We start from the raw sequence: 26,253 nt of genomic DNA, 5'->3' as shown, positions 1-26,253 counted from the left end.
GCAGGTCTCACTAAGTTGCCAGGCTGGCCTTGAGGTTACAATCCTCCTAGCTCAGCCTCCTGCGTCTCGGGGACCATAGGCAATTTGCCACTCTACCCAGCTTATTTGCACATTTTTAAAGGACTTTTTCTGATGTCAGCTGTGCGACCAAGTCTCCGACTTCTCATGGAGTGGGGGAAGGGTGAGCAGCCATAATTATCAGCCCCCCTTATTTGTGATTCTGACCTACAAAGCACTTAAGGCTCCAGAGGCGGTTTGAAACACAGTGACAAGGACTTTGTCCCATGCGCCTTCAGGCAGAATCGGTTCCTGAGGCCTCATGATAGCTTCCAGAAGAAACGGGTGGTGCTGGCGCTGCCATCTCCCCTGAGATCTCTAGCGGGGACAGTGGGCAGGGCAGCTGGACCTGCAGATTCGGACAGTGGGCTGTGAGGCAGCTTTCCGGATGCCTCGCTTTTCTAACTCAAAAGGTGAGAGATGGAGAGAGACAGGAAGAAAGGGCCAGGGGCGGGGAACCCTGAAGATGGGGGACACACAAGACTTCCAGTGAGGTGTAACCAGACTCCTGAGCTTCAGGACACAGGGCGTCTGTGGTCCTCAAGCCGCCGGCCTGGTTCCCGCCTCCCAGAGCCCCTCCCTGTCCCTTTACATAAGGCCCCAGGCAGGCTGGGCTTTGGGACGGGTCGTGGCCATGGCCTTCACAGAACTGCTGGACATCCTGGGCGGTGTGGGCCGCTTCCAGCTCATCTACACGGCCCTGCTGCTGCTGCCCTGTGGCCTGCTGGCCTGCCACAACTTCCTCCAGAACTTCACGGCTGCTATGGTCCCCCACCACTGCCAGCACCTCACTAACCGCACCAAGGCCACCACCAACGACTCAGGGGCCTGGCTGAGGGCCACCATACCCTTTGACCAGCATGGGGTCCCTGAGCCATGCCAGCGCTTCACAGAGCCTCAGTGGGCCCTTCTGAGCTCCAACACTTCTGTCCTTGGGGTGGCCACCGAGGACTGCAAGGACGGCTGGGTCTACGACCGCAGCGTTTTCCCATCTACCATCGTGATGGAGGTCAGAGGGGGCTGGGCAGGGTGGGGGCTGCTACCCAAGGCCTGGGCTGAGAGTCCCTCCCTCCCCTTGCAGTGGGATCTGGTGTGTGAGGCCCGCACCCTCCGTGACCTGGCTCAGTCCATCTACATGGCCGGGGTGCTGCTGGGGGCTGCTGTGTTTGGCAGCCTGGCAGACAGGTGAGCTTCTGGGAGTGACGGTCCCAGCCACCCAGTGACGGCCTCTGTGCTAGCTACCTGCCCCTTACTGGGAATTGAACCCCGGAGGACACTTAACCATTGAGCCACATCCCCAGCTCTTTTTAAAAAATATTTTATTTAGAGATTGTCTCCCTGAGTTGCTTAGGGCCTCGCTGCTGAGGCTGGCTCTGCACTTGTGATCCTCCTGCTCAGCCTCCCAAGTCGCTGGGATTCCCTGCGGGTGCCATGGTGCCCAACTGTGCTAACTTTTCTTTATGAAAGTTTACTCATGAATTTTCAATGGACAACACATGAGTGCATTCACATCATCTCAAATCCCAAAAGATGCAGAAGAGTATGCAGGAAGAAAGCTTTCCCATCCTCCATCCCTCCCTCCTGGGATTCCCATGGGCAGTCCAGTTTCTCCATCTCCAACCAGAGAGGTTTGTGTGCGTGTGCGCGCGCGCGCGCGCGTGTGTGTGTGTGTGTGTGTGTGTTTTGCCGGGGATCGAACCCAGGGCTTCACGCATACTAGGCATGTGTCCCAGTCCCTATTTCCATTTCCTAATTTTTTATTAAGTTTTATAACTTTTGATGCACACATGGTGATCGTACACATTTATGGGTTACGAGGTGCTGTTTCAGTGCAAGTATATGATGTACAATGATCAATCAGGGTAGTTAGTGTATCTATCGCCTTAAACGTTTGTCACTTGTTTGTAGTGAGAACTTCGAAAGCCCTTCTTCTGGCTCGTCCCTCCCAGAGACATTTTGAGGTTATAGACACAGTCAGTATGTATGCTTGCCCTTCCTTCCTTTGCTGTGCAAGGGATGGGACTCAGCCTTGCCACACAGGACGGGTGCTCTGCCACTGGGCCCCGCCCCAGCCTCCTTGCCTGTTTCTGTGAAGATGCAGGCGCACTCCACACGGGGTCTAGCCCCTGGCTGTGGCTTCACTTTGGAGGCCTCTCTATATTCCTTTGCGAAAGCCGTCCTGTCCTCCCTAATGTCCACACTGTGTCCTGTGTACAAATGAGCCAGAACTCACTCCCACTGACAGACAGTGAAGCACAGCCTGGCCCTGGCTTTGATGAAGTCCAGCTCTGGAACATTTGTAGAAGAATGAATGAATGAATGAATGAATGAATGAATGAATGAATAAAGGAATGAATGAGTGTGTGTGTCATGGGGCATGTGGGGAAGAAATCCCGTCCACACCTCCTTGGCCTGCGGCCCTCCAGGCCAAGCCAGGGCTGAGCACTCTGGCCCAGCATCCTTATTTGCAATGGGGTGCCATAACCCTGCCACCCTGACCTTGGATTCCTCCTGTCTCACCTCAGCCTCCCTGTCGGCAGGGAGACTTGATGCTGGTCCTGCTCCCACAACCTAGGTCTGGCCAAGAGTTCATTTGCAGTGAGTTCTGGTCAGAGGCCTCCTTCCCGCAGAACAACACCCAGGGGACTCCCTCTCTACCCACCACACCTGCCTCTGGGTCTTTGCAGACCTTTGCCTTTCTGGTGCCTGGAATAAATCTCCTCATCTCCAATTTTCTTCCACTTGGTGTCCTTCCAGCCACCAAAGCCTGGGTCCCGGCAGTTGCCTGTTCCGTTTTGAGGAGTGGCTTTTGTAGGCACGCCAGCTTCCCTTTGGTTGAGACCCCTCACCGGGGCGGAAGGCTGGGCACAGGCGGTCACTTCGCTTCCTCTGGGGATGCCACTGCTGCTCCCGAAGCCTAATGTTTGTGTCCACTTGGGCTCAGGCTGGGCCGCAAGGTCCCCCTGGTCTGGTCATACCTGCAGCTGGCAGTGTCAGGGGCCGCCACGGCGTATATCGACTCCTTCAGCGCCTACTGCGTCTTCCGGTTCCTGATGGGCATGACCTTCTCAGGCATCATCCTCAGCTCCCTCTCGCTGGGTGAGTTCAGCCACGGAGGAGCCCGGGGGCTGGGGCTGGGGGGAGGGGGCCTGGCAGCCCGTCTCGGGGCATCTTCCTTATTTCATTTGGTTGGAATTCTCATCCAGGGGCCTCAGCTCAAAACCCCCGTCCAGGTTCTGGGCTTGGGAGACCTGGGCTTGCAGGTCTTGGGACTGTGGGCAGCCCGTGTGGACCCTGGCAGCTTTGTCCTTGGTCTGGGTCTTTTCCTCCTCTGTGAACTGAAAGGGTTGGGTTCATTTCATTTGTAAGTTAATCAACAATAACCACTTACTAGGTGCCCATTGCATACCAGGTTTAGTGTGGGACACAGAGGTGACCAGGACACAGAGGGCAGTGAGATGGGATGGTCCCCAGGGCTGTAGACAGCCCTGAAATCATGTGGCTCTTATAAGGGTGGGGTTTACCCAGGCTGCTGGTGGCTTCTCCCAGCTACTCTGGAAGCTAAGGCAAGAAAATGGCGAGGTTGAAGCCAGCCTGGGCAACTTGGCAAGACCCTGTTTCAAAATAAAAAATAAAAGGGCTAGGGATGTAGCTCAATGGTAGAACTGTTCCTGGGTTCAATTTCCAGTACTGGAAAAACAAAAACTGGTGGTTCTTAGCTCCATGGCAGAGACCTGGCCTCTTGGAGGCCAGGTGGGAGGGTTACCCACCAAGTGACAAGCTCAGTCCTCAGCCCAGGCTGGTGGCTGGTGGTCTTGGTGGAGAGGATCACGCGGTAGTAGGAAGCCCACCCTGGACACAGGCCTGAGACATGCCTGTGCTTCACTCAAACTACTCACCTTGCTCCTAGGCTCAGAAACTGCCCCCACCCTCAGCTGTCCAATGACAGGGTGAGATGTTTATTTCAGGGTGGAGGGGAAGTTTGGGGGCTGGAAGACCAGGATGCAGCAGGCTGGTACACCTGCCCTTCCCTGCCTCTCCCAGCATTGTAACAGTGATGGGTACTGAGTACACGGTGGGATCTCAGCTACCCACTGCATTCTGTGGAGTAGTGTCCAGTCACAGCCTGGAGCAGATGTCTGTGGTCCACCTCAGGCTAGAAGGGCCTCTGTAATACCTATCCGCCACACACATGCCAAACACACATTAGACACTGCTGGCGGCTGGGCACACTGTCTTGGGGCAGTTTAATCTGCCATGAAGTCTTTTTACAGACTCGGATGCTCTGGAGCCTCCTGCAACAGGTCATGCCTTGACCCTGGGTCATGCCATGAAAGTGGGGTGACTGACGTGTATTTATATCTCCCCTCTTTTTGTTATTATGCACACCATTCTGCTCCTCCCCACCCCCTGCCCCGGGTGCTGGTGCTGAGGCGGGAACCCAGCTCCACCCAGCCCCTCTTCTGCATCCTGAGTCTTCCACTGAGCAATGCCATCACTGGCCATGTTGACCGAGGGGCTCTGGTGTGCCAGGCACAGTGCTAGGTGCTGGACTCGCAGCCTGAGCAAGCAGACCCTGCTCCTTGGAGTCAGTGCGAGTGAGGGAGAATGGATAAAATTCTGCGAGTAAGCAAATCCTACAGTCCATTAGAAGGTGGCAGGTGCTGCCGAGGAAAACGGAGGCCCACAAAGGGCTATGACAATGGCCAGGGTGCAGAGAGGGGTCTGCAATCTTAATCAGAGTGGTCAGGGAAAGTCCTCATTGACAAGCTGTCATTTTGAACAATACTTGAAGGGAGTGAGGGAGAAAGTCCTGCAGAGCTCTGGGGTAGAACATTCCAGGCACGGGCAGCCCCTATTGGGCCCCTGTCCATTCGTGGGAGCTCTCTCTCCCTTTTCTTCTCACTTGAATAAATCCTACTCTTTTACGCTTAAAAAAAAATCCAGACATGGGGAACAACCAGGAGGGGTGAATCCATGCCCAGGGTCAAGAGCAAGGAGGTTCCAGAGGTGTTGGAGTGGGGTGGGAGTTCAGGGAAGTGACAGGGCAGATCCCGGGGAACCTCGTGGCCGCTTGAAGGATTTTGGCTTTAACTCCAAGCAGGCAGGAGGCACTGGAGGATTCGGTGCTGAGTGAAGCACTGACCTGATTTAGTGTCTGAGATTTGACAGGATCCCTCTGGCAGATGCCACTTGGCACCAGAACAGAAGCAGGGAGGCCAGAAAAGAGGCCTCTGCTCTCATCCCAGCAAGAGCCAAGGTTGAACAGGGCCAGAGGGTGGCAGCAGAGCAGGTGAGAAAGCAGATGGCGGCTGAACTCTGGAGGCAGAAACAGGATTTGCTTCGCAGGTGGATTGCGCGCACGGGCTCAGTGCCCCCTGGAAAGACGCGTCCTCATTAATCTGTCGTGGATGCCTTGTAAGGATGTGTCACAATTTATTTAACAGTCTCTGCAGATAAGACATTTAGGCTTTTTCCAACTTTTGCTATGTACAGAAATTGGCATTTTGTCTTTGCATGAAGTTAAGCGTCTTTTTTAAAGCCTGGGCTTCACGGATGCTAGGCACACACTCTACCACGGAGCTACATCGCCAGCTGGGTTGAGTGTCTTTTGATAGGATTATGAGCCACTGTATTTCTCTCTGTACCTGCCATTCACATCCCTTGCCCATTTCCCTTTAGGCTTGTTGATAATTTTCCTATTGATTTGTAAGAACTCTTCGAATATTAGAGAAACAGCCTCTTATCTGTTGCATTGCAAATATTTTTGTCTTTTTTTTTTTTTTTGCCGATGCTATGACATTGTTTATTGTTATATATTGCTTATTTCCGATGTAGACATTTCTTTTTTTATAAACTCAAATTTGTTTCACCTTCATTTTATTGCTTCTGATTGTGAGATTCTTGGAATTTCAAGACTGTAAAAAAACAAAAACAAAAAAAAAACTAACCAGGAGTTCTAGTATTCTTGTGGTTTAATTGTTTGCATTTAGTTTTTCACTCCCCCTGGGCTTAGGAATGAGGTGGGGACACTTTGTCTCAGTGGATCTTGGAATGAGTTTAAGTCGCCATCCAGGGGCCGGGTGAATCAAGAGCCATGTGGTAAGGCGTCTCCCTGAGCGTACTGCTGTTTCTTCTGCAGTTGTGGAGTGGATGCCCACCCAGGGCCGGACCGTGGCGGGCATCTTGCTGGGCTACTCCTTCACCTTGGGTCAGCTCATCCTGGCTGGTGTGGCATACCTGATCCGCCCCTGGCGGTGGCTACAGTTTGTGGTCTCAGCTCCTTTCCTGATCTTTTTCCTCTATTCTTGGTATGTCCAGCGGAGCCAGGGGAGGGCAAGAGCACCTGTGTGACGGAACACTCACCTGGCCCCATGACAGGTGGAGATGGGCCGTGGCGGGGGCTTGCTGCCCTGGTGGGGACACAGAGACAGAAAGTGCTCGTGGGGACCACAGGCTCCTGAGTACTCATAAAACCCCTTCCATAGGCCGGGGTTGTGGCTCAGTGGTAGAGTGCTTGCCTAGCATGTGCGAGGCACTGGGTTCCATTCTCAGCACCACATACAAATAAATAAAATAAAGGTCCCTTGACAATCGAAAAGAATAAATAAATAAATAAATAAACCCCCTTCCATCAGCATGAGGCTCTGAGACATACCAACTACTTTGCCTTTATCAGCACCTCTGTGCCTCAGGAGAGGTCCGTGGCATTTTATAAGAGGGGGGCTGAGGCACAGCCCAGAGAGGGATCAGGATTTATTAAAGGCCACACAGTCAGAATCATAAGCAAATTCAGAGCCAGGCACAGTGGCGCACACCTGTAATCCCAGCCGCTCAGGAGGCTGAGGAAGGAGGATCACAAGTTCAAAGCCAGCCTCAGCAACTTAGCAAGGCCCTAAGCAACTGAGCAAGACCCTGTCTCAAAATAAAAAATAAAATGGGCTGGGGATGTGGCTCAGTAGCTAAGCAGCCCTGGGTTCAATTACCAAAAAAAAAAAAAAAAAAGAAAGAAAGAAACAGATACTGGGTCCAGTGTAGTCTTAAGGACCTTCAGTGCTACTATATACTACAGAAAAGGGAAGGTGGCATGTCTCCAGTCTTCCTAGTTCCAAGACAAAGGGCAATGCACCCATTTTTTAGGATCTGAGAGAAGTGGATGTAGGTATAATTGGGTTGGGGAACGGAATGAGCTCCACCCAGCCCTGGTCCTTCTGCACCCTTCTCTCCCTCCCAGGTGGCTGCCAGAGTCTTCCCGATGGCTCCTCCTTCACGGCAAGTCCCAACAAGCCCTGCGGAACCTGCGGAAGGTGGCCGTGATGAACAGGAGAAAGGCGGAAGGGGAAAGGCTGACCCCGGAGGTTAGCGGGGTGTGTAGAAGGAGGGCTGGGAAGGACCTTCCGTCTGGCCGGCAGCCTCCCATTACACAAGGTCTGCTGCCTTCCCAGGGCCCACCTGCCATCTAGGCGCAGAGTTCTGGTGTGGAGAAGGTGTCATTTAAGCACTGAATGACTGGGTGATGGGGCGAATGATTCAACTGCTTCTCTCGTGGATCTGTCCACCGTGCAGCAAGGAAATAGCCTTCATGCAGGCCTCCAGTCAAAATTAATAAAAACAAACAACCTAAAATGGCAATTGTAAAATAAAATTCTTGGAGACTCAATAACAAGAGCACCATTTATTACAAATACCATTCTTTAAAAGATAGTTGCCATTTATTATCAATACTGGCTGTTTATGAAGCCTGTGTGAGGAACTATGCTAATGGTTTCACATACATAATCTCACTTAAAGTCTCATTTGTGCCAATGAGGAACTGAAGTTTGGAGGGGTCAAGTAATCAGCCGAAGTGACTTCCCACACAGTGGGAAGTGACTCAGAACCTCTGCTTTTAACCGTTGCCTGACACTGTCTCCAAGTCTGTACCAGGCAAAGTATAGACTCCCAAACCACAGAGCCAGTAGGGTTGGGGCACATATTGGAACCTGTGCTTCATCTCAAAACCCTGGAAACAGTCTGCAGAGGGTCAGTTCCATGATGTAGATGTGCCTAGGGCCACCATCTTACTAGGGGTCACAACTATGGCTCCCCTCCCACAGATGAAGGTGTTCATGGGAAGTCATCCTTATTTCTCAGAATCAGACTAAGTTGAGCTGTGGGATACAGAGGTCTGGCTTCTAGGAACTGCTGGGAAGCATGTGGCGCTGCGTGGGAGTGATTCCCTATCTCCTGGAATTTTCCCTTAGGAGAATGGCTTCCCTAACTCCACCCTATCTGTCCCATCACAGAAGAAGCTCCTCCCAGTCCTGGCCCCTTTACCTGTGTATTATAAAGGAGAGTTGGGCAACTCCTTGTTGTTGTTGGAAGAGGCCAGAGCTGGTATGGGCAGATCCGTCACGCCCCCTCTCATATGAGAAGAGTATTGGCTCTTGTGTGTTCATTGAGTAGATAAGTTTTTTGGGTAATAGACAGAAAAAAACACCAACATCCTCCTCTGGCAGTTAACCCTTTTGTCCTCTACACTGGACATGGCAGAGAGGACCCCCCCACACAGGTGTTCCCAGTAGGGACAGAGGCCCTGGATCCTTTGCTGCCACCGATCACACATTTCTCACCCAGGTGGTGAGCTCCTACATCCAGAGTGAGTTTGCAAGCGTCCACACCTCCAACTCTCTCCTGGATCTCTTCCGAACCCCGGCCATCCGCAAGGTCACGTGCTGTCTCATGGTGGTCTGGTAGGTAAGGGGCTCATCCCAAGACTTTGACCTGAGGCAGGAACATGCCTTTTGCCCACCCCTGACAAACTCTGCCCAGAAATCCTCCTAATGCAATGAGCAGGTAAGCTTTGCAAAACCAATCTTATCCCACCCACTCCCTTTCCAATGGAGTCCTCTGCTGTGTGCTGTGGTGACAGATGAGACATTCATTGAGTTGGTAGAGGGGGCAGGTTTCATCTGAGGGTAGGGATGAGTGTCACTGGAATCTCATAGGCAGTTTTTCCAGAATGTACCTTGTACTATCCCTTGGAGCTCTCTATGGGGTTCTGGGAGGATGCAGGGGATTCTGGGAAGTGTCCATTCTGAAAAAACACTTCCAGGTCCAGAAGAGAAAAGAGAGGGCAACTATAATGTCCATGCAATATGACAAGTGTTCAAACAGCAGTTCTGCTCCTGGCTGTTGAGAGCAGTGGCATTTAAGTGGGTCTTAGAAGGTGGTTAATGGAGTTTGTCAGGTGGGTAAAAAGAAAGTCCAGTAGATACATGGGCATGTGTTGCTGCCCGCAGCAACAATCCCGCGGATATTTGTTACCACCTGCAGCAACAATTGCGCCGGTATTTATCAGAGGTGGACTGGAAATAAATTACTTCTATTCCTGTGCTGCTTCCTTGCTTGCTTGCTTATTCTCTAGCTTATAGAGGAAAAGGGGCTTAGAGGAAGAGAGACTTTGAGAGAAAGATAGGCTTTGCTTATAGAGGAAGTTTTAGAGAAAGACTGGCTTCTACGCTTGTCAGAGATCTGTTTCTTCTTAGAGTTCTGCTGCTTCTTCTTAGAGGTAGGTCCCGCATCCTGTGAACTAGGTGCTATCTATCTGAGGTGCTTCTTAGTGGTACGTCCCGCGTACTGCGATCTGTGATCTACGACCTAGAGGTGTGTTCTCAGTTCTCCGCTCTACGATCTGCCTACTGCCTGCTGCCTACTGCCTGCTGCTTGCTGCTGCTTCTCTCTGCTAGCTGCTTCTTATCCTTCTACCTACTGCCCTCTTATATTCTCTCCAGGAGGCGGAGGGTGGGGCCACGCTAGTTGAGATCAGGCGAGGAGCCAGCTGCCCTATCATGGCAAAGGTTAAGATGAGCAGGCCCGAGCAGGAGCACTCCGGGAATACTTGTGCACGTGTTGTGTGCGTGGACTTAATTGAATGATTAAATTGAATTAATCAATGATTAAATTGAATTATCACTTAATTGAATGATAAATCACCTGGGTGTGCTTATATTAATCAACCTCCTCACTGCCGATGTGATCAAAACAACCTCCAGCTGGCCGCCAGGCGCCATTCCAGCGCAGCCCACATGGCACAGCCCCCAACAGGCATGAAGATTTGAAATGGATAAAAAATGTCAAGGTGGGCTGGGGGTAGCTCAACGGTAGTATGCCCCTGCCTTTAATCCCTTGGACTACACACACAAAAAATCCATATCTATTATTTGAAAGTAAGTCTATTCCATCCTCAAAGGAAGGGCATTAAGCTCCACCTCCTGAAGAAGTAGAGTCTGGCTGAAATTACCCAAATGTTTGTATCTTTTCTGTAAAATAGGGTTCTTTTAAAAATTATTTTAACTTTTATGAATTTATTTGTTTTTGCAGTGCTGGGGATCAAACCCAGGACCTTGTGTGTGTCAGGCAAGCATTCTACCAGTGAGCTATATCCCCAATCCAGATTTGTTAAGTCATTCATTGAAATGATTCATGTATATGTCATTTATACCTTGGGTCATAATTTAGTAACATTATTTTATTTAGTAAATACTACATTATTTATTCTCCTTCTTTGTTCTGGCTTTGGCCACTGGGAGCGCTATGTCATGGGCTCCCGGGTCCTTTAACTCACCTCCATCTTGCGGTTTTATTTTTAGCACTGTTTTAACTTCTGTGCTAAGTGGTGCTGAAAGGAAAACCAAATGCACTCCAGGGTCTGTGGATAGGACTCAGGGCAGTGGGTGTTAGGAAGAGATGATGGGAGAAGTCTGGGCTCCAAGACCAAAGTCAGAGACTTACCAGACCAGGAAGGGATGCTGTGGAAAGGCAGTGGATTTTAACTCCCCCAGGAGAGGACTCCTATGTCATCCATCCTTGTGTCCCCTCTCCTGGGCCCAGGACAGTGAAACTAGACCATTCTTCCACCTTTGCCAGGTTCTCCAACTCTCTGGCTTACTACGGCCTGGCAATGGACCTGCAGAAGTTTGGGCTCAGCATCTACCTGGTGCAGGCTCTGTTTGGTATCATTGACATCCCAGCCATGCTGGTGGCCACCACCACCATGATTTATGTGGGCCGCCGGGCCACGGTGGCCTCCTTCCTCATCCTGGCTGGGCTCATGGTCATTGCCAACATGTTTGTGCCTGAAGGTAAGCCACTGCTTCTGCCCGTGCCACCCACTGGGATACTGCAACACAGGTTCCAGGAGAATTGGGAGCCCCTGGGGTCCAGGGGGCAACACACACCATGGGAGAACAAGGTCGAGGGACATTTTTGTGGATCTGGGGAAAATGTGCCTATGGATTCATGGAGTTTGTTAAACACTTAGTGCCTCATGTCAGCGTAGGAGGAGGATAGACCAAGGACATGCGTCTGCCCTGAGATCAAGGACAATCTTGGTAGCAAGACCAGACTAATGCATATAAAGTCGCTGGAGGGCCAAAGTGCAGACTTCTGTGTGGCCAGCGTGTGTGTCCACTAGGAACAGGGAGCATATCCATGGGTCAAAAAGTTAGGACTTGAACCTCAGCCAGGCTGGCCTGGAACAATGTTATACAAACGTGGCTAAAATCACTTTCACCCAGAGCTCTTTGAAAAACCCCAGTGCCCAGGTGCTCCACACCCATGCAAAGGGAATCTCAAACCCTCTGTACTTAAAAAAAACTCTTCAGTGATTTCAGCAAGAAGCCAGGATGGAATATTAGGGACCTAGAGCATGTGCCAAACCATGTGCCCAGGTGTGACCCCAGCTTTGCCCCCAGGGCCTGGGGCAGGTTGTCTAGCATCTTTGGGCTCTGGTTCTTCACCTATAAAATGGACAGATGTTATCGTTAGTATTTTGACATGTTTTCTTCCAATAATTTTCCTACTTTTATAAATTTTGTATTTGACATAATTGAGACTTCATTATATATATGCAATATTGCAAATAGGATTATCATTATATATATGTGTACATGGATAAAGGACACATTCATATATAATATCCTCTTTCATTATATATTGTAAACATCCTTGTCCATGTTAGTAAAAACATTTAATGGGCCTGATTTTTTATTCCTTTATAATATTTCATTGAGATTGGTGTTTTTCAACTCTAACTGCACACTAAAATCTCTTGGAGACCTTTAAAAAAATAACCAAACTTGAGGCTTTGATACAATAGATGTGGGGTAGGGCCCAAGCATGGGCATTTCATGGAATCCCACCCCCCCAATTCCAGTGTGTGGCCTGGGCTGCCACCAATCCAAAGGAAGTACCTTAATTTCTTTGACGATTGCTCTGATGTAGGCCATCCAAATTGGAGTTTTGCAATGTATAAACAGCAGCAGGACACGCGTATTAATAATGATAATGGCATACATTCACTGAATGCTAAACACTCTGCACTAGAGATATCATGTCCATTTTATGACAACGCTGTGAGGCAGGGGCTGGTTATTCCTCACTTGACAGATGAGGACAGGGAGACTAGGAGACAGTAACAGTGACCAAGTCACTCAGTTGAGTCGCAGCTGGGGTCTGAACCCAGGCCTGACTCCAAAGCTTATCCTGCGTCCCCAGCAGAACTTGGTGACAGACACAAACCAGAGCAGAAGGAGAGCCAGGATGTGGTGGCGCAGGCCTATAATCCCAGCAGCTGGGGAGGCTGAGGCAGGGGGATTGAGAGTTTGAAGTCAGCCTCAGCAAATTAGCAAGGATCTAAGCAGCTCAGCAAGACCCTGTCTCTAAATAAAAAATATAAAAAGGGCTGGGGATGCGGCTCAGTGGTTGAGCCCCTGGGTTCAATCCCTGGTACAAAAAAAAAAAAAAAAAAAAAAAAAAGGCGGGGTGAAGGAGGCAGAAGTGGGAGAAGGGCGTTTTGGGACTTCTAAGTGCCAAATGGGAACTGAGGTTCCCTGCCTTGATGTACACTCCCCCGGTGGCTTCGCCCCCCTCTTCCCCACTTAGGCCCCTGAACTTCACCCTTTGCCTCTTTCCTGGGGTCCCCCAGCCTTCCGCCACATTCCTCTGCCACCTCCGGATCCCCACAACTCTGCCTCCCTCCCTCCCTCCCTCCCTCCCTCCCACTTAGACATGCAGATCCTGCGCACCGCCCAGGCAGCCCTGGGCAAGGGCTGCCTGGCCAGCTCCTTCATCTGCGTGTACCTGTTCACCGGAGAGCTGTACCCCACGGAGATCAGGTGGGTGTGCCGGGAGATGCCCGGACTGAGAGCAGCTCTGCGCCCCGACACCCGGGGCCCTGGCTGCTGAGGTCCTCGCCTCCCACAGGCAGATGGGGATGGGCTTCGCCTCGGTCAACGCCCGCCTCGGGGGCTTGGCTGCGCCCCTGGTCACCACGCTCGGGGAAGTCAACCCCGTCCTGCCGCCCGTGGGCTTCGGCGCCACCTCGATTCTGGCAGGGCTGGTTGTCATCTGCTTCCTGACCGAGACCCGCAACGCGCCCCTGGTGGAGACCATCGCTGCCATGGAAAGGAGGTGAGCGGCCGGGCACGGCGGGGTGCGGGGCCAAACAGGCCGTGGTCACCCAGAAACAGCCGGGGAGCAGGAGCCATCCTCCGCGCCGTGGCCTCGGGTGGCGTAGCTTTCAACCAGAGCTACACGACCGACCATAAAAGAGAAAGAAGAGGGCGGGGGTACCGCTCCGCGGAAGAGCGCTTGCCTAGCTCGCGGGGCCCTGAGTTCTTCCCCAGCATCGCAAAGAAATAGACCCCAGACCCGGAGACGCACGCGAGGTGAGGTCGGAAGTGCAGCCCGGTGGAGCAATGGGGACAGCCGGGAGAGGCAAGTGCAATTTGAAGCAAAGTCAGGTCGAAGCAGGGTTTTGAGTCGGGCTCTGAGCTTCTGGGCGACAGCAAGGGAGACCTGTTGGAGGGAAGAGCACACCGGCTTCCCAGGGAAAGGGAAGCTTCTCTTAACCGTGAGCCTGGGGCAACTCTCCCTCCTGACCTCCTTAGAGAGGTCACAGAGTGAAGTGACAGCAGACGGAGAGGGAATCTGATATAGCAGCCCCTGAGTGAGGCATTTCTTAGCCACAGTGTGTCCAGTGAAGACCCTTAATTTTGAGAAGCAGGGATGGGGGAGTGTTGGCACAAGACAAATAACTATTTTTTTCCTGAACCATTTGAGAGAAAGGCATTCTTTCCAAATATTTCAGTGCATTCCTCCAAACAAGGATATTCTCCCAAGGCTGGGGTAGCTCAGTGGGTAGAGTGCTTGCCTTGCCAGCACTGGGTTTGATCCCAGCACCACACACAAAAAAAAGAACCAAGGATGTTCTCCCACTAATCACAAACCACCATCAAAATCAGATCATTTTTTTTTAAATCAGAAAGTTAGAATCGCCATATGACCATGATTCCATCTTCAGGCATCCAGTTCTGCCCGTTTCCCCAGCAATGTCCTGCGAAGCAAGAGGATCCAGATCCGAATCACGGTGCTTTTAGTAGTCTCATCTTCCTCAGGCTCCAGTAGGTTCTCGGGTATTCTTTGATTCTCCTTACTCCCACAGTTCCACAGGGTTTTACCATTGGAAGGACATTGTGACCAAAAGTGCAGTCGATATAGGTCCCACATGAGAGAGTGGGTACAATACAGCAGGGGAAGATCACAGGCCCACACAGAGAGGCAGGGAACAGGCACATCCCCGGGGCCCTAGCTTAGCCCCAGAATGTATTGTCTCGGTATCTCAAGCCATCAAGACGGATTCTGCACCTCAGAGAAGCCAGGGCACAAGTCTGCTGAAAGTTTTGTTTGTTTGTTTGTTTGTTTGTTTGTTTTTAGTTTCTCATTGGTCATAGCCAAAGCCATTCTTCATTACCAGGCAAGCCAGGTACAGACCAGGCTTGGTGTGATTCTAATAAACGATGTAGACAGCTGGTAAAGGCAGGTTCCAGGGGAAACTCAAGCCCTGACCACACTTGATAAATTACTAGCCAGTACCGTTGTTTCACCGGTCTTGGCCAATGGTCAAGGTCTTGGCTCCATCTTTAGAAATGAGCTCAGGCGCACCACAGAGCAACAAGTACCTTGACAGCTTTGAAGATCACAGACCAGTTTTCTGAGGTTCCCTTTGGTCAGAGTTTGCTGATGTTACAGGTTACCCGGTGTTCATTTGGGTAGGGGCACCTAAAAGTGTTGCCCTCTCCCTCCACTATGCCCTCTGCACAGCCGCAGGCGCAGACTCCCCTTCACATGGAGCGGTCCCCTGTATGGACAGCCTTCTCTCCCACTTGACCTGACACCCCACCCAGGCCAGGCCACTATCCTTGGTGGGCACCTGCTCACCTCAGCTGGGCTCTGACAGCCGAGGCCAGGCTGTCACTACCTTGCTCTACCCTCATCATAGCTTTGGGATTGTTCAGGAAGAGGCGGCAAGAAGAAATGCTTTGCATATACATTTTTTACATTAATCCAATATAATCAGTATTTGCATATATATATATTTTTTTTTTTTTAATTTAATTTAATTTTTTTTTTGAGGTGCTGGGAATTGAGCCCAGGGCCCTGTAAGCACTTTACCAACTGAGCTATCTCCCCAGCCCCCAGTATTTGCATATATTTTTGATGACACAGGTTGTCATTCTCATAAAGAGCTGAAGGACAATCCCCTGGCCTCTGCCATTCCCCCAACTTCATGCACCTCTAGATCCCCCGTGTCCTCACAGCTTTTCCTGGGGATTAGAACAGGTACCAGGTGCCCACAGTAAATTAGTCACCCCCCAGTGCCTGTTTGTGTTAGCACCAAAAGACAAGGCAGGACGCAAACCTCACCAGTCATCTCAGCTGTTTATTCAGAAAGTGAAGTTTCACACCAGAACAGGGGATGCAGGGGTGAAATGGTGCTGGTGAACCCACTTTCCTGGTGGAAAATGAGCCACTGAGCAAAGGAAGGGACTCGGTTTATATAGGTTATCTTGAGGGGTGGTCCACCGAGCATATCCGTTTGTGCACTCAGGAAACAGGTTTGTGAGAATTTAGAAGTTTGTTTGTACCGGGCAATATTTTTACTTGGAGAAGAATGGAGGGTTGGGGTCAGCGTTCAGCGTGTAACCCCTTCCCTTCAGGGTCCCATCATTCTGTCACTGCGAAAGGATGTATTTGGGAAGGATCAATGCTTTGGCTTCCTTTCTGGAACTGTTCTGTCACTGGGAAGGAAGCCCTGAGAGAGCTCTCAATGCGTGGCCTTCTTTTTCACCCCCTTTTCTCAGGCCTCACGGTTCTGGGGTTTTGCATTTTCCATATCTAATAGCTTGCATCTCATGTGAGCTTCTGCAGAAAAAAAATTTGAATCAGAAGCCTATGAGAGTGGAAGCAGGCACAGGGCTTATTGAGCAAGCAGAACACACAAATGGGCTGACATCTCAAGGAAGCCAAGCCCTGCCCCTGGGTAGACACGGGCAGAAGCACGTCCAGGTGGAACTGCACCCCAGGAAGATTAGTGACCAAAGCCAGTGAGGCTTTGAGTTCTGTAGGCTGAAGATTTTTCAGGCTTTTTGAACTCTTATTTGATTGTTATCCAAGGAATTCTTGCCATGTGTCACCTAAGTATAGAGTGAAAAAAAAGATATGATCTCTCCCTTCTTGAAGCTCACAGAGTAAGGGAGACTTAGAGAAAAATATAGGTAAATTCACACAAATCCATGTGGCATCAAGAGACTCTGCGGGTGGAGGAGGAGGGGCTGTCAGCCAGGCTGAAAAGGGAAGTATGTCCTTGGAGGAAGGAACAGCCTCTGAAATCCCCTGAGGTCCCACAGTGCCTGGCCTGCAAGGTGGGGCTGGAGCTGGTGGCAGTCAGTCTTGAGAGGTTTTAGGCTCCTTCTAATTTTTTTTTTTTTTTTTATTTTCTTAGTTGTAGATGGACACAACGTCTTTTATTTATTTATGCGGTGCTGAGGATCAAACCCAGTGCCCCATGCACGCGAGGCAAGTGCTCTACCACTGAGCCATAACCCAGCCCAGATTTAGGGTTCTAAGTTGGTGAAGAAAGTGCGCAGGAGGAAGGAATTGATGTGGCCTGAGTTACAGCTTTTTGGTTTTGTGTTTTGTTTTGCTAGGCATGGAACTGAAGGCATAGGACGCTAGGCAAGGGCCCTAACGCTGAGCTGGTCCCCAGCCCTAAGCTATATTTTTTAAAGAGCTTTCTGTCGAGTTAGCCTTATCAGTCTCCGTCTGAACAGGGCCTCAGTCTCGGCTCTAGACATTTCAGGCCATTGTGCAGAACAGTGTTGCTCAACGTTTTTCAGGTGATTCATTAGGTCGTGACCCTTCTTGTTGGAGCAAGCGCAACAGGCATAGTCCACTAACCATGTTTTAAAAGTTCTTTCATGTAAGAATTGAACATTCACAAAGGAGGAATGCAAATAGGAAGTAAACTGAATGAAAATATGCACCTCAGCCAGAGTCGAAGAAATGCAAATTTAAAGCTATTGGGGGAGCTATTAGAGGCAGGGGTGCAGCTCAGTGGGACAGCACTTGCCTGGCAAGAACTCCAGGGTTCCAGCCTCAGCCCTGGAAGGAGAAAAATGGGGAACTAACATGTAAAAATATCCAGCAAGAGAAGATTTTAAAACACTATGGTAATAGTAATGCAGAATGTGTGGGTAAAGGGTCTTTCTAGAAACTTCTTTGGCATTACTGATCATGAGCTATAAACATTTTTGTATTCTTCTAAGTAGCAGTGACATTTCAAGGAATTTATCCTAAGAAAATAAGCTGACGTGTGGTCCCAGTTTATATATAAAAATATCCATCACATACCAGAAAAAAATTTTTTTTCCAAACACCCAACAATTTAAAACTCTAGTACATCATACAGAGAGTATGTTGCAGAGTTTGAAGTAGTTCAGTGATAGGGCACTTGTCTAGCGTGTGTGACGGAACTTTGTTTCCGTCCCCAGTACTGAAAAAAGAGTTTTAAATGGCATGGGCAACTGACAAGGTGACGTACACCTGTAATCTCGATGACTCAGGAGACTGAAGTAGGAGGATTGTAAACTTAAGGCCAGGCCAGTCAACCTACAACCTGTCTCAAAATGAAAAATAAAAAGGCTGGAGATGTAGCTTGTGGTAGAGCGCCCCTATGGGCAGTCCCCAGTACTGCAAGGAAAAAGTTCGTCATGGGGAATATTGTTCAGCAGTATATAATTATTCATGTTTTCTTAATTATCTCATGAAACAGACTTGGAAGAGAGAAGAAATATGTTAACCTGGTGGCAGTAATTGCCTCAAAGTATGGATGATGTTTTCTGTTTTAAAAGTCAGGGTGTGTTTTTGTTGTTGTTTGTTTCTTGGTTTTGTATTTTATGATGTTGGGGTTGGAACCCAGGATTTCAGGCTTGCTAGTCAAACACTACCACTGAGCCACATCCCCAGCAAAAAGATGAATGAGGTTTTATGTTTTAAAAATAATCTCCAAATTACCTCTATTGAGCAGGTTTTCCTTGGTAATCATGGGGAAGAGGCAAATGAACACTGAGCTGAATCAGCCCAGTGCCAGAAATCAAAACACTAGATGGTTCTAGGGCAGCACTAAAAATATGGGATAGTAGGAAGAGAGGAAAGGAGCCTACTATGTGAAGAAAATCATCAAGAAAAAGCAGTCAAGGTGCTGGGGTAGTGACTCAGTGGTAGAGCGCTTGCCTAGCCTATGTGAGGCACTGGGTTTGATCCTCAGCATCACATAAAAATAAACAAAATAAAGGTATCGCGTGCATCTACAACTAAAAAAAATTTTTAAATATCAGTCAAAATAAAAAATTAAATTATAATGGACTTAAACCCCTGAACCAAAAGATTAGGTATAGAAGAGTTCAAAGGTAAGAATAAAAACCGGAATGAAATGGTCCGACCATTGAGAAAGTTCTCAACACGACCCGCCAAAAGTAGACATGAGAAATGGGCAAGACAGGCAAATGGTTAAGCAAGGTGACGGAATTTTCCATTTGCTTTTGAACAGAATGAAAGAAGCCCCTTCTAAAAAGGAGGCAGAAGAGAAAAGTGAAGAAATTGCTCTGCAGCAGCTGGGAACTTCTGCCCTCAAAGAAACCATCTAGGCCACCCAGAGCCTGGTGCCAGCTGGCAGCAGCTCAGCGCTGTCCAGACCCACCCTCTTGGGGGCTGTGGTGCCAACTCCAGGCAAGGTCTACTAGAGGTCAGTGTGGCCCTGGCACAGAGCCACCCAACAATTTGCTTTACAAATATACAGAGAATCCAGTTCCCAAGGACCAAAGGAGAGATTGTTCTCTGTAGCAATAAAAGTACTATTTTCCTTTGCATTCCCAAATCTGCCCCTTCAGTGTCTCTATTTACTACGATTCCACCTGAGAATGCTGTGTCTTTTGCTGGGTTAGGGTGACATTCCTGTCTTGGGGTTGTCCCTGAAATAGCCCCACTTGACCAAAGAAACATCCAGAACTCTGCTCCACTCATTTGGAGAGAGTAAACACTCCCTCCCCCCCAGGGGATTAGAACTGGGTTCCTCTGTGTGTGTCTTGCCTTCAGGACTGGCGAAGTCTCCATGGCAGGCCTTCTTGCTACCTTTGTGTCCCCAGCAGCCCCTCCTAGTGTGCCCTGCAGATGGTACAAGGAGTAAATGTTGAAAGGAGACTCCGACGATGGGCAGAGACCTCTGTGCTCCTCTGCATTCCTATAGCACTACTACCCTGCAGTCACCGGAACTGGATCTTCCTACAGCGGGCAGAATCCCTGGCATGGCCCAGCGTCCTCATGACCACAGACCATTTCCAGTCCATATATTGGACGTGTGTCTGCATACCTGGCCTTGACCTTCACTGGAATTCAGAATAGCTTCAAGGGGACTCCAATCTTGGCCCATTCGTTGGCCTTGGTCAAAATTTCTGGTCTCATCCTTTCCTCCTGGAGTTGCCGTAAAGTCAAATGAGATCAATGTCCAGACTCTCCCAGTCCAAGGAAATACACAGTGCAGGAAAGAAGCAGGAAGGTCAGCGTGGGCCGGAGCCATCGCAACCCTCGGCTAAGCCAAGATCAGCCTCTTGGCAGGTTAGGTCTTGCAACAGACTTTGAGTAAGACTCCCCAGAAAAGTTGTCCCAAGACCCTGGCACCGATGTGTCAGGATTTCAGAAATGTCAGGCAGCATCTGTCAGTGATCCAGTATCTCAGCTTTCTTATTTGAGTTGTTCTTAATCCATAGTCCTCAGCAAATCAGTAAATTTAAAAAGGCAGAAGGTTGCTGTACCTGGCCATAGTGTACGATTCGCCTCAGGGATCACCTCTTCCAGGCAGCCGTCCCTCCCCTGCCTGCCTCTGCGCTCCCACGATGCCCTCCATACGGTCTCCTGGGTGCACTATTCCTACAGTGTTGTAATGGACTTATTTACACGTGGCTCCTCAAGGCAGGAGGTAAACTTTGCTTCACACACACACACACATATGTGTGTGTGTATACATATATACATGTATTTTTTTTTTTTTTTTTTTTTTTTTTTTGGTGGTGCTGGGTATCGATCCCAGGGCCTAGTCATGCTAAGCAAACACTCTGCCACTGAGCCACAGCAGACCATGAGTCTGTGACAAATGGCCTGCCCTGTGACACCACTGGACCCACATCTGTGTCCTGAACGGCCCAGGCTCTCCTTGTGGCTCTCACATTCAGAGCGTGAAGCATCTTGCCAAGGAAATGCTGGGGCGCCTGCGGGCCCTGCCTAAGCCTGGCCTGCCCTTCAGATGGAAAAGACAACAGGAGAACTGCTTATTCGGACCAGCGGAAGGAGAGGAGCGGCTGGAGGTGCGGCTCGGCGGGAGAGCACTTGCCCAGTGTGTCTGAGGCCCTCGCTTCTTAATAAGATGTTTTATTTGTTCTTTTTAGCAATACATAACAGTAGAGTGTATTTTACGTATCATACCTACATGGAGTTTAACTTCCCATTCTGTGATTGGACATGATGTGGACTTACACTGGTCATGTATTCATATATGAACACAGGAAAACTGTGTCCAGTTCATCCTACTTTTTTTCCCATTCCCATCCTCCTCCCTTCCCTTCAGTCCCCTTTGTCTAATCCAATGAGCCTCTATTCTCCCTGCCCCCCACTGTATGTTAACATCCACATGGCAAAGAGAACATTCAGCCTTTTTTATGGCTGAGTAATATTCCATTGTGTATATGTCCACATTTTCTTTATCTATTCATCTGTGGAAAGGCACCTCGGTTGGTTCCATACTTTAGCTGTTGTGAGTTGAGCTGCTATACAAATCGATGTGGCTGCATCACTGCAGTATGCTGATTTTAAGTCCTTTGGGTATAAACAGAGGAGTGGGATAGCTGGGCATGCTGGGCCCTGGCCTTTGACCTTCCCCCATTGCAGAGGGGTCCTGGAAGGAGAAAAGCAAATCGGGAAGCTCTGGTAACAATGGGTCCCAGAGGAAGAGGAAGTGAACACCCAGTTGTGAGCTCTTCCCAGTGACAGGGAGGTGGCACTTTTTACAACCGCCTTCCAGAGTTAAAGTTCTAACCTGCACAACTAGCCCCTGAGTGTCCAGCTGCGTGTCCGCAGTCTCCAGTGAAACTATAAGACCCAGACTCCTTCTGTAACCCAGGGCCAGCTCCATACCCAGAAAATGGGCCCTCCCATGCCTGATCGGTGACTTCGCTGCAGAATCGAGGAAAGCTTGCTGACCTGAGGTTTGCTTCCCCTCTCCTGCCTCCGTCATTTGTGACATTACACATGGAGATGGGGTCTCATTTTGCCCAGACTGGCGTTGACCTTGCCATCCTCTTGCCTCAGTCTCCCTAGCAGCTAGATTACAGGCATGCACCACTGCACCCAGCCCTTAAATGTCCTTTTAAAAAAAGATGTAAATTGAAGTATTTGGGAATAAAATTAAATATTAGAATTTGCAACACCGAAACAATGCAAGGAATTAGCGCCAGGGTGAAGCAGGGCCTCCGTGTACTTTTCTACTTTTGAACCTGGTGAAAATTCTCTTGATAGAAGTGGCTTTTTCCAAGGTTATTCTAGAATGAGGCCTTGCCTTCCAAAAGTGCCATGAGACTCCTCTCTACAGCTTTCGTCTCCTCTGCAGTGGTCTCGTCAGATCACGTGGTCTTTAGTGGTCACAGGAAGGCCACATCCCACTGAACCTCAGCCCAGCTGCCAGTGGACCACCCAGCCAAGGCTGAGCACACAGCCGGACCCAGCGCATCCACCCAGCCAGATCACTGGGCAAAGCCAAGGCTGTAAAAGGCCAAGAACCGAGTAGTTACCAAGAGTCGGGGAGCGGGTGGACAGGCCACAGGTGTGCCCGACATGACCATTTGGATGCTATTGAGACAGCGCCCCTCGGTAGTTAGTGATAAAGCTGAAGTTACATTTTGTTGTATACGGCTGGCACTGTGACCGTAGAGTCCTCTTCATGGCTGCATGGAGAACAACCTCCTGAATTTTTGTACACTTCCAAAATAGAGGCCCCCTTTTCTTTCTAAATTCCTCAGCTAGAGTGCTTAATGCACCAGGTGGTGAAAGAATGGACATTTTTTTAAGCTGTCTGTTTTATCTCAACTCCCTAAGGTTTCCCTCCCAGTAATGGGAACAAAGCCCTTAAAGCTGTTCTCTGTTCCCAAACAGAGAGTAAAAGAGTAAATTGAGCCTGATAGCCAGATAGTGCTCAAACAGTAGGATTACCAGAAACTATTGACCAGAATCTACAGCCTGTTGTAAAACATTGTGAAACATGTTGTCAGCAAACCCAGACCCCCTTTGAAATTTCCTTTGTTCCCCCTTTTCCCCCTTTCATGTGTGACCCCTCCCGATGTGTGGTTTCTGCCTTTATAAACCTACAAGATTTTCTGCTAGGGACTCGACTCCTCGAGTTGGGTCCCAGCGCGCTGGAATAAACACCTCTTGCGGTTTGCATCAAGTGACGCCTCCTGCGGTTGATTGGGGTTGCCGTCCATCCATGGGACAGAGTTGGGGTTTCCTTTTTGGGGGCCTTACAGTGGGATGACCATAATCAAGGACCTCCTGGCCCATGTTAGCACAAAAAGATGGGACGGATGCAAACTTCATGAATCAGCTCAGCTGTTTATTCAGGAATGAAGTTTCACACAGGAACAGGGAATGTAGGGATGATATGGCATCAGTGGACACAATTTTCTGATGGAAAATGAGCCCCTAAACAAAGGACTGGGTTTATATAGGTTTTTTGAGGGGTGGTCTAGAGAGCATATAATTTTCTTGGGCACTCAGGAATTTGGGGTCTGTTCCATTGATCACTTAATGTGTCAGTTTCAGGGCGTAGGAATTTGACCTTCTGGGTCGAGGGTCTGCTAGGTCTGCAGATAGCAGCTGGAGAGGATAAGTTTTTGAAGGGTATTAATGCCCTCTGGGACTGTCCCTTTAGGGGTGATAAAACTCTTTCTCCCTGACTGTAGTCAAAGCAGCTTGAAAACCATTGTCTTGGGAGACGAAGGCTGTCAGTGTGTGACCTTTTTTTTCCACTCTCTTTTTCCCAGGCCACATTATCTTGGGAACTTTTCATTTTCCATATCTAATATTCCAGACTCTGAAAGGAAAGAGAAAATTGGGCGACATGGGGGAAAGGGCCTTCCTTTCAGAGTTCTGGAAGTGAATACAGGGGAGGGGGGCATGCGGAGGGCCTGTGTTGGGGCAAGGTCATCGCGAGTGATGTTAACTCTTTTTATGCTGCTCCAGGAGATCAGGTGGTAAGCGGTGGGAGGAGGGATGTTCTGGGATGTTTCCTGGTAGTTGCGGCTGAGCTGACCACTTGATGAAAAAAAAAAAAACTATAAAACTAAAAATAGGAGGAGCTGAAGAAATAGCTCGTGTTGGAGAGCACTCGCCTAGCATGCGCAAGGGCCGTGTTTCAAATCCCTGGCTGTGGTTTGAATCCCTGGCGCCTCAGAGGAGAATTAAAAAAAAAAAGACTCTTGGGGTGGGAGGGGGGTGGGGAGGAAAAAATAACAGAATGAATCAAACACCATTACCCTATATAAATGTATGATTACACAAATGGTATGCCTCTACTTCATGTGCAGAGAAACAAGATGTATCCCATTTGTTTACAATAAAAATAAATTTAAAAAAAGAAATAAAAGAGTGCAGTAAATGGAACAACAACAAAAAAACATAGCCCTCATGGCAATAAAAATGTACATAAAAAAACTAAAAAATAGGAAGAAAAACATTACAGTAATATGTGAAGATTAACTAGTTTGTTAGGTTAGGGGACACAATTGTAGCATGAAGTCTCATTAGTTTACTAATGGTAAGGATATAATTCTAGCGTGGAAGACTAATCTGTCAGTGTTAAGAAAATGATTCTAGCATGTAACATAAATGAGGACTGTTATCTAGCCAAGGCCCAACCAGATTTGGGGTGTTCTTGTGAGTTCATGGGCTGGTTCCTTTGGAGCATAGCAAGCATGATTAATCTTGGAATCATATCTTCCTGGTGGTTTAGTCATTTCCATCCTGCTGGACAAATTACATAAAAAAAGGCCAGGGTTACAATTAATAGTATAGTCAAGGTTAGCAACCCTGCTACATGTGTAGAAAATGGCTTAAAAGGGTTAAAGGGAGATATCCCGTCAGCTAAACTGCCCCAAATTTTTTCATTATGAAAAGTAGGTGTTTGGGCATTAGCCATGGCCAGGACCTGAGACTATAATTTTAACACATCCAAAGAAGCATTATGAAAAGGATCAAGTCCCATTAAATGATTGCGTACACTCTGCCATTGAATCTCAGTGTCATTGTATGGAACTCTAGAAACACAAAACTGAGTATTATAATGGCAATGGAGTCTGAGTTCATCATAAATTCTGTACTTCTTGTCCTAGCCACGTGACAGAATCTTTTAGTTGCTGGACCTCATTTAGAATTTCCTGGTCAATATGAGTTTGCCAGGTCTCAGTAAAACTCGGAGGTAATTATCCCAGCCACAATGACAATGCCAGCTATTAGCCACCAGACAAAATGTTTAGCATTTTTACAGGAAGCCAGATGGCTATTGGCCTTTATAACAATTTGTCCTGGACTATGTCTTATAATCTGATTGACACTGTTGTAACATACCGTTCTCCTATTTAACATAATACATGTTTTGGGGGGAATTATATTGTACTTGAATAGGTTCAGACAAGTAAACATAGGGATTTAATACACATGCTGCAAGGTAGAATTCTTTAATCCCAGAAGGTGTTTCTAGCCCTATTGGTAAGGGAACAAGTTGGGGGCTCTCCTAGTCTAGGGTGTGCCGCTATTGGAATGGGTAGGCTTTGGTCCCAGGGTCAAATGTCCACTTAAGGAGTAAGAAAACTAAGGTACAGAGGCTAGTTTGATTTTGGTAGGCAGGTTTAAATATGTGCTTCTCAAGGAACAAATCTCAGAAATTTGGGAGCATCAGGGATGTGGGACTGACACAAGTGTATATCTTGAGTTTTATTTAAAAGAACTATTGTCTTTCTTCTAAATGCCCAAGTATGTCTATATTTTGGTTATAACTGTTTTTGCTAGGTGTTTAAGGCCAAACTAGTCAAATTGACCTTGTTCCTATCTGCTGTTAAGAGTCAGCTGAGTTCCCATAGGGGTTACTCTTGGGGAACCCAAGAGCAGCTTCTTAGCTCCTTTAGTGCCATCTGCTTGCAAGAATGGGTTAGGGTCTCCTCGATGAGATGGCTTCCCTTGGAGGCGTCAGGGATGTTTCCCTTCTCCACTGACCCTCCTCTTTGCAGCAGGTGCACTGAGTGGCTTTCCTTTCTCTAGTGGTCTCATCCATCTCCCTGATCAGGAGACCATGTGACCCGGAGTTGCAAAGCTCCTTAGAGAAGCTGTCCCATTCCCTGGGTTCAGGCTGACTCAGAGGCAAGAGTCAAATATTGGTTTTATTTTTAAGCCTTCGTCAGTCTCACCAGTCATAAAATAAGAGTACTGGGCTTTAACTTCAATGTCCAAACCTTACACTCACTTACCCTTTCTATTTAATTGGGGCCTGTATTAGTATTAGAAGTTAGCCTTATATCCTATCCATCTTGTAGGGGATGGCTTATTATTTCAAATCAGACTAGGTTGTGTGTTCTTGAAGTAGTTCCTCTGCAAAACATTAACAAGCAACGGTTATAGAGTTTACAAGAAAAATACAAAATGAAATTAACAAGAGTAAAAACATGTTCAGTTTGTGTAATTGCTAGTTTGAGTTTTGGCAGTGTTATATATTATATC

The 26,253-nt window shown here is 48.6% G+C and overlaps 1 protein-coding gene across 1 annotated transcript; it reads left to right on the top strand.

Moving 5' to 3' along the window:
- Window positions 1-691: 691 nt before the first annotated feature.
- LOC306639976 (solute carrier family 22 member 20) lies at window positions 692-20,439 on the top strand (the record flags this gene model as incomplete). The annotated part of the gene is made up of 10 exons (XM_079103678.1): window positions 692-1,066; window positions 1,139-1,242; window positions 3,002-3,156; window positions 6,200-6,368; window positions 7,292-7,415; window positions 8,674-8,789; window positions 10,966-11,180; window positions 13,106-13,214; window positions 13,303-13,509; window positions 18,989-20,439. The coding sequence occupies 10 exons, from the start codon at window positions 692-694 to the stop codon at window positions 19,083-19,085; spliced, it is 1,671 nt and encodes a 556-aa protein (XP_078959804.1). The 3' UTR covers window positions 19,086-20,439.
- Between the last annotated feature and the right edge of the window lie 5,814 nt (window positions 20,440-26,253).

Source organism: Sciurus vulgaris (assembly GCF_902686455.1).
Source record: "Sciurus vulgaris genome assembly, chromosome: 11".
Classification (NCBI taxonomy): domain Eukaryota; kingdom Metazoa; phylum Chordata; class Mammalia; order Rodentia; family Sciuridae; genus Sciurus; species Sciurus vulgaris.
This window is presented reverse-complemented; position numbering and strand designations above follow the sequence as displayed.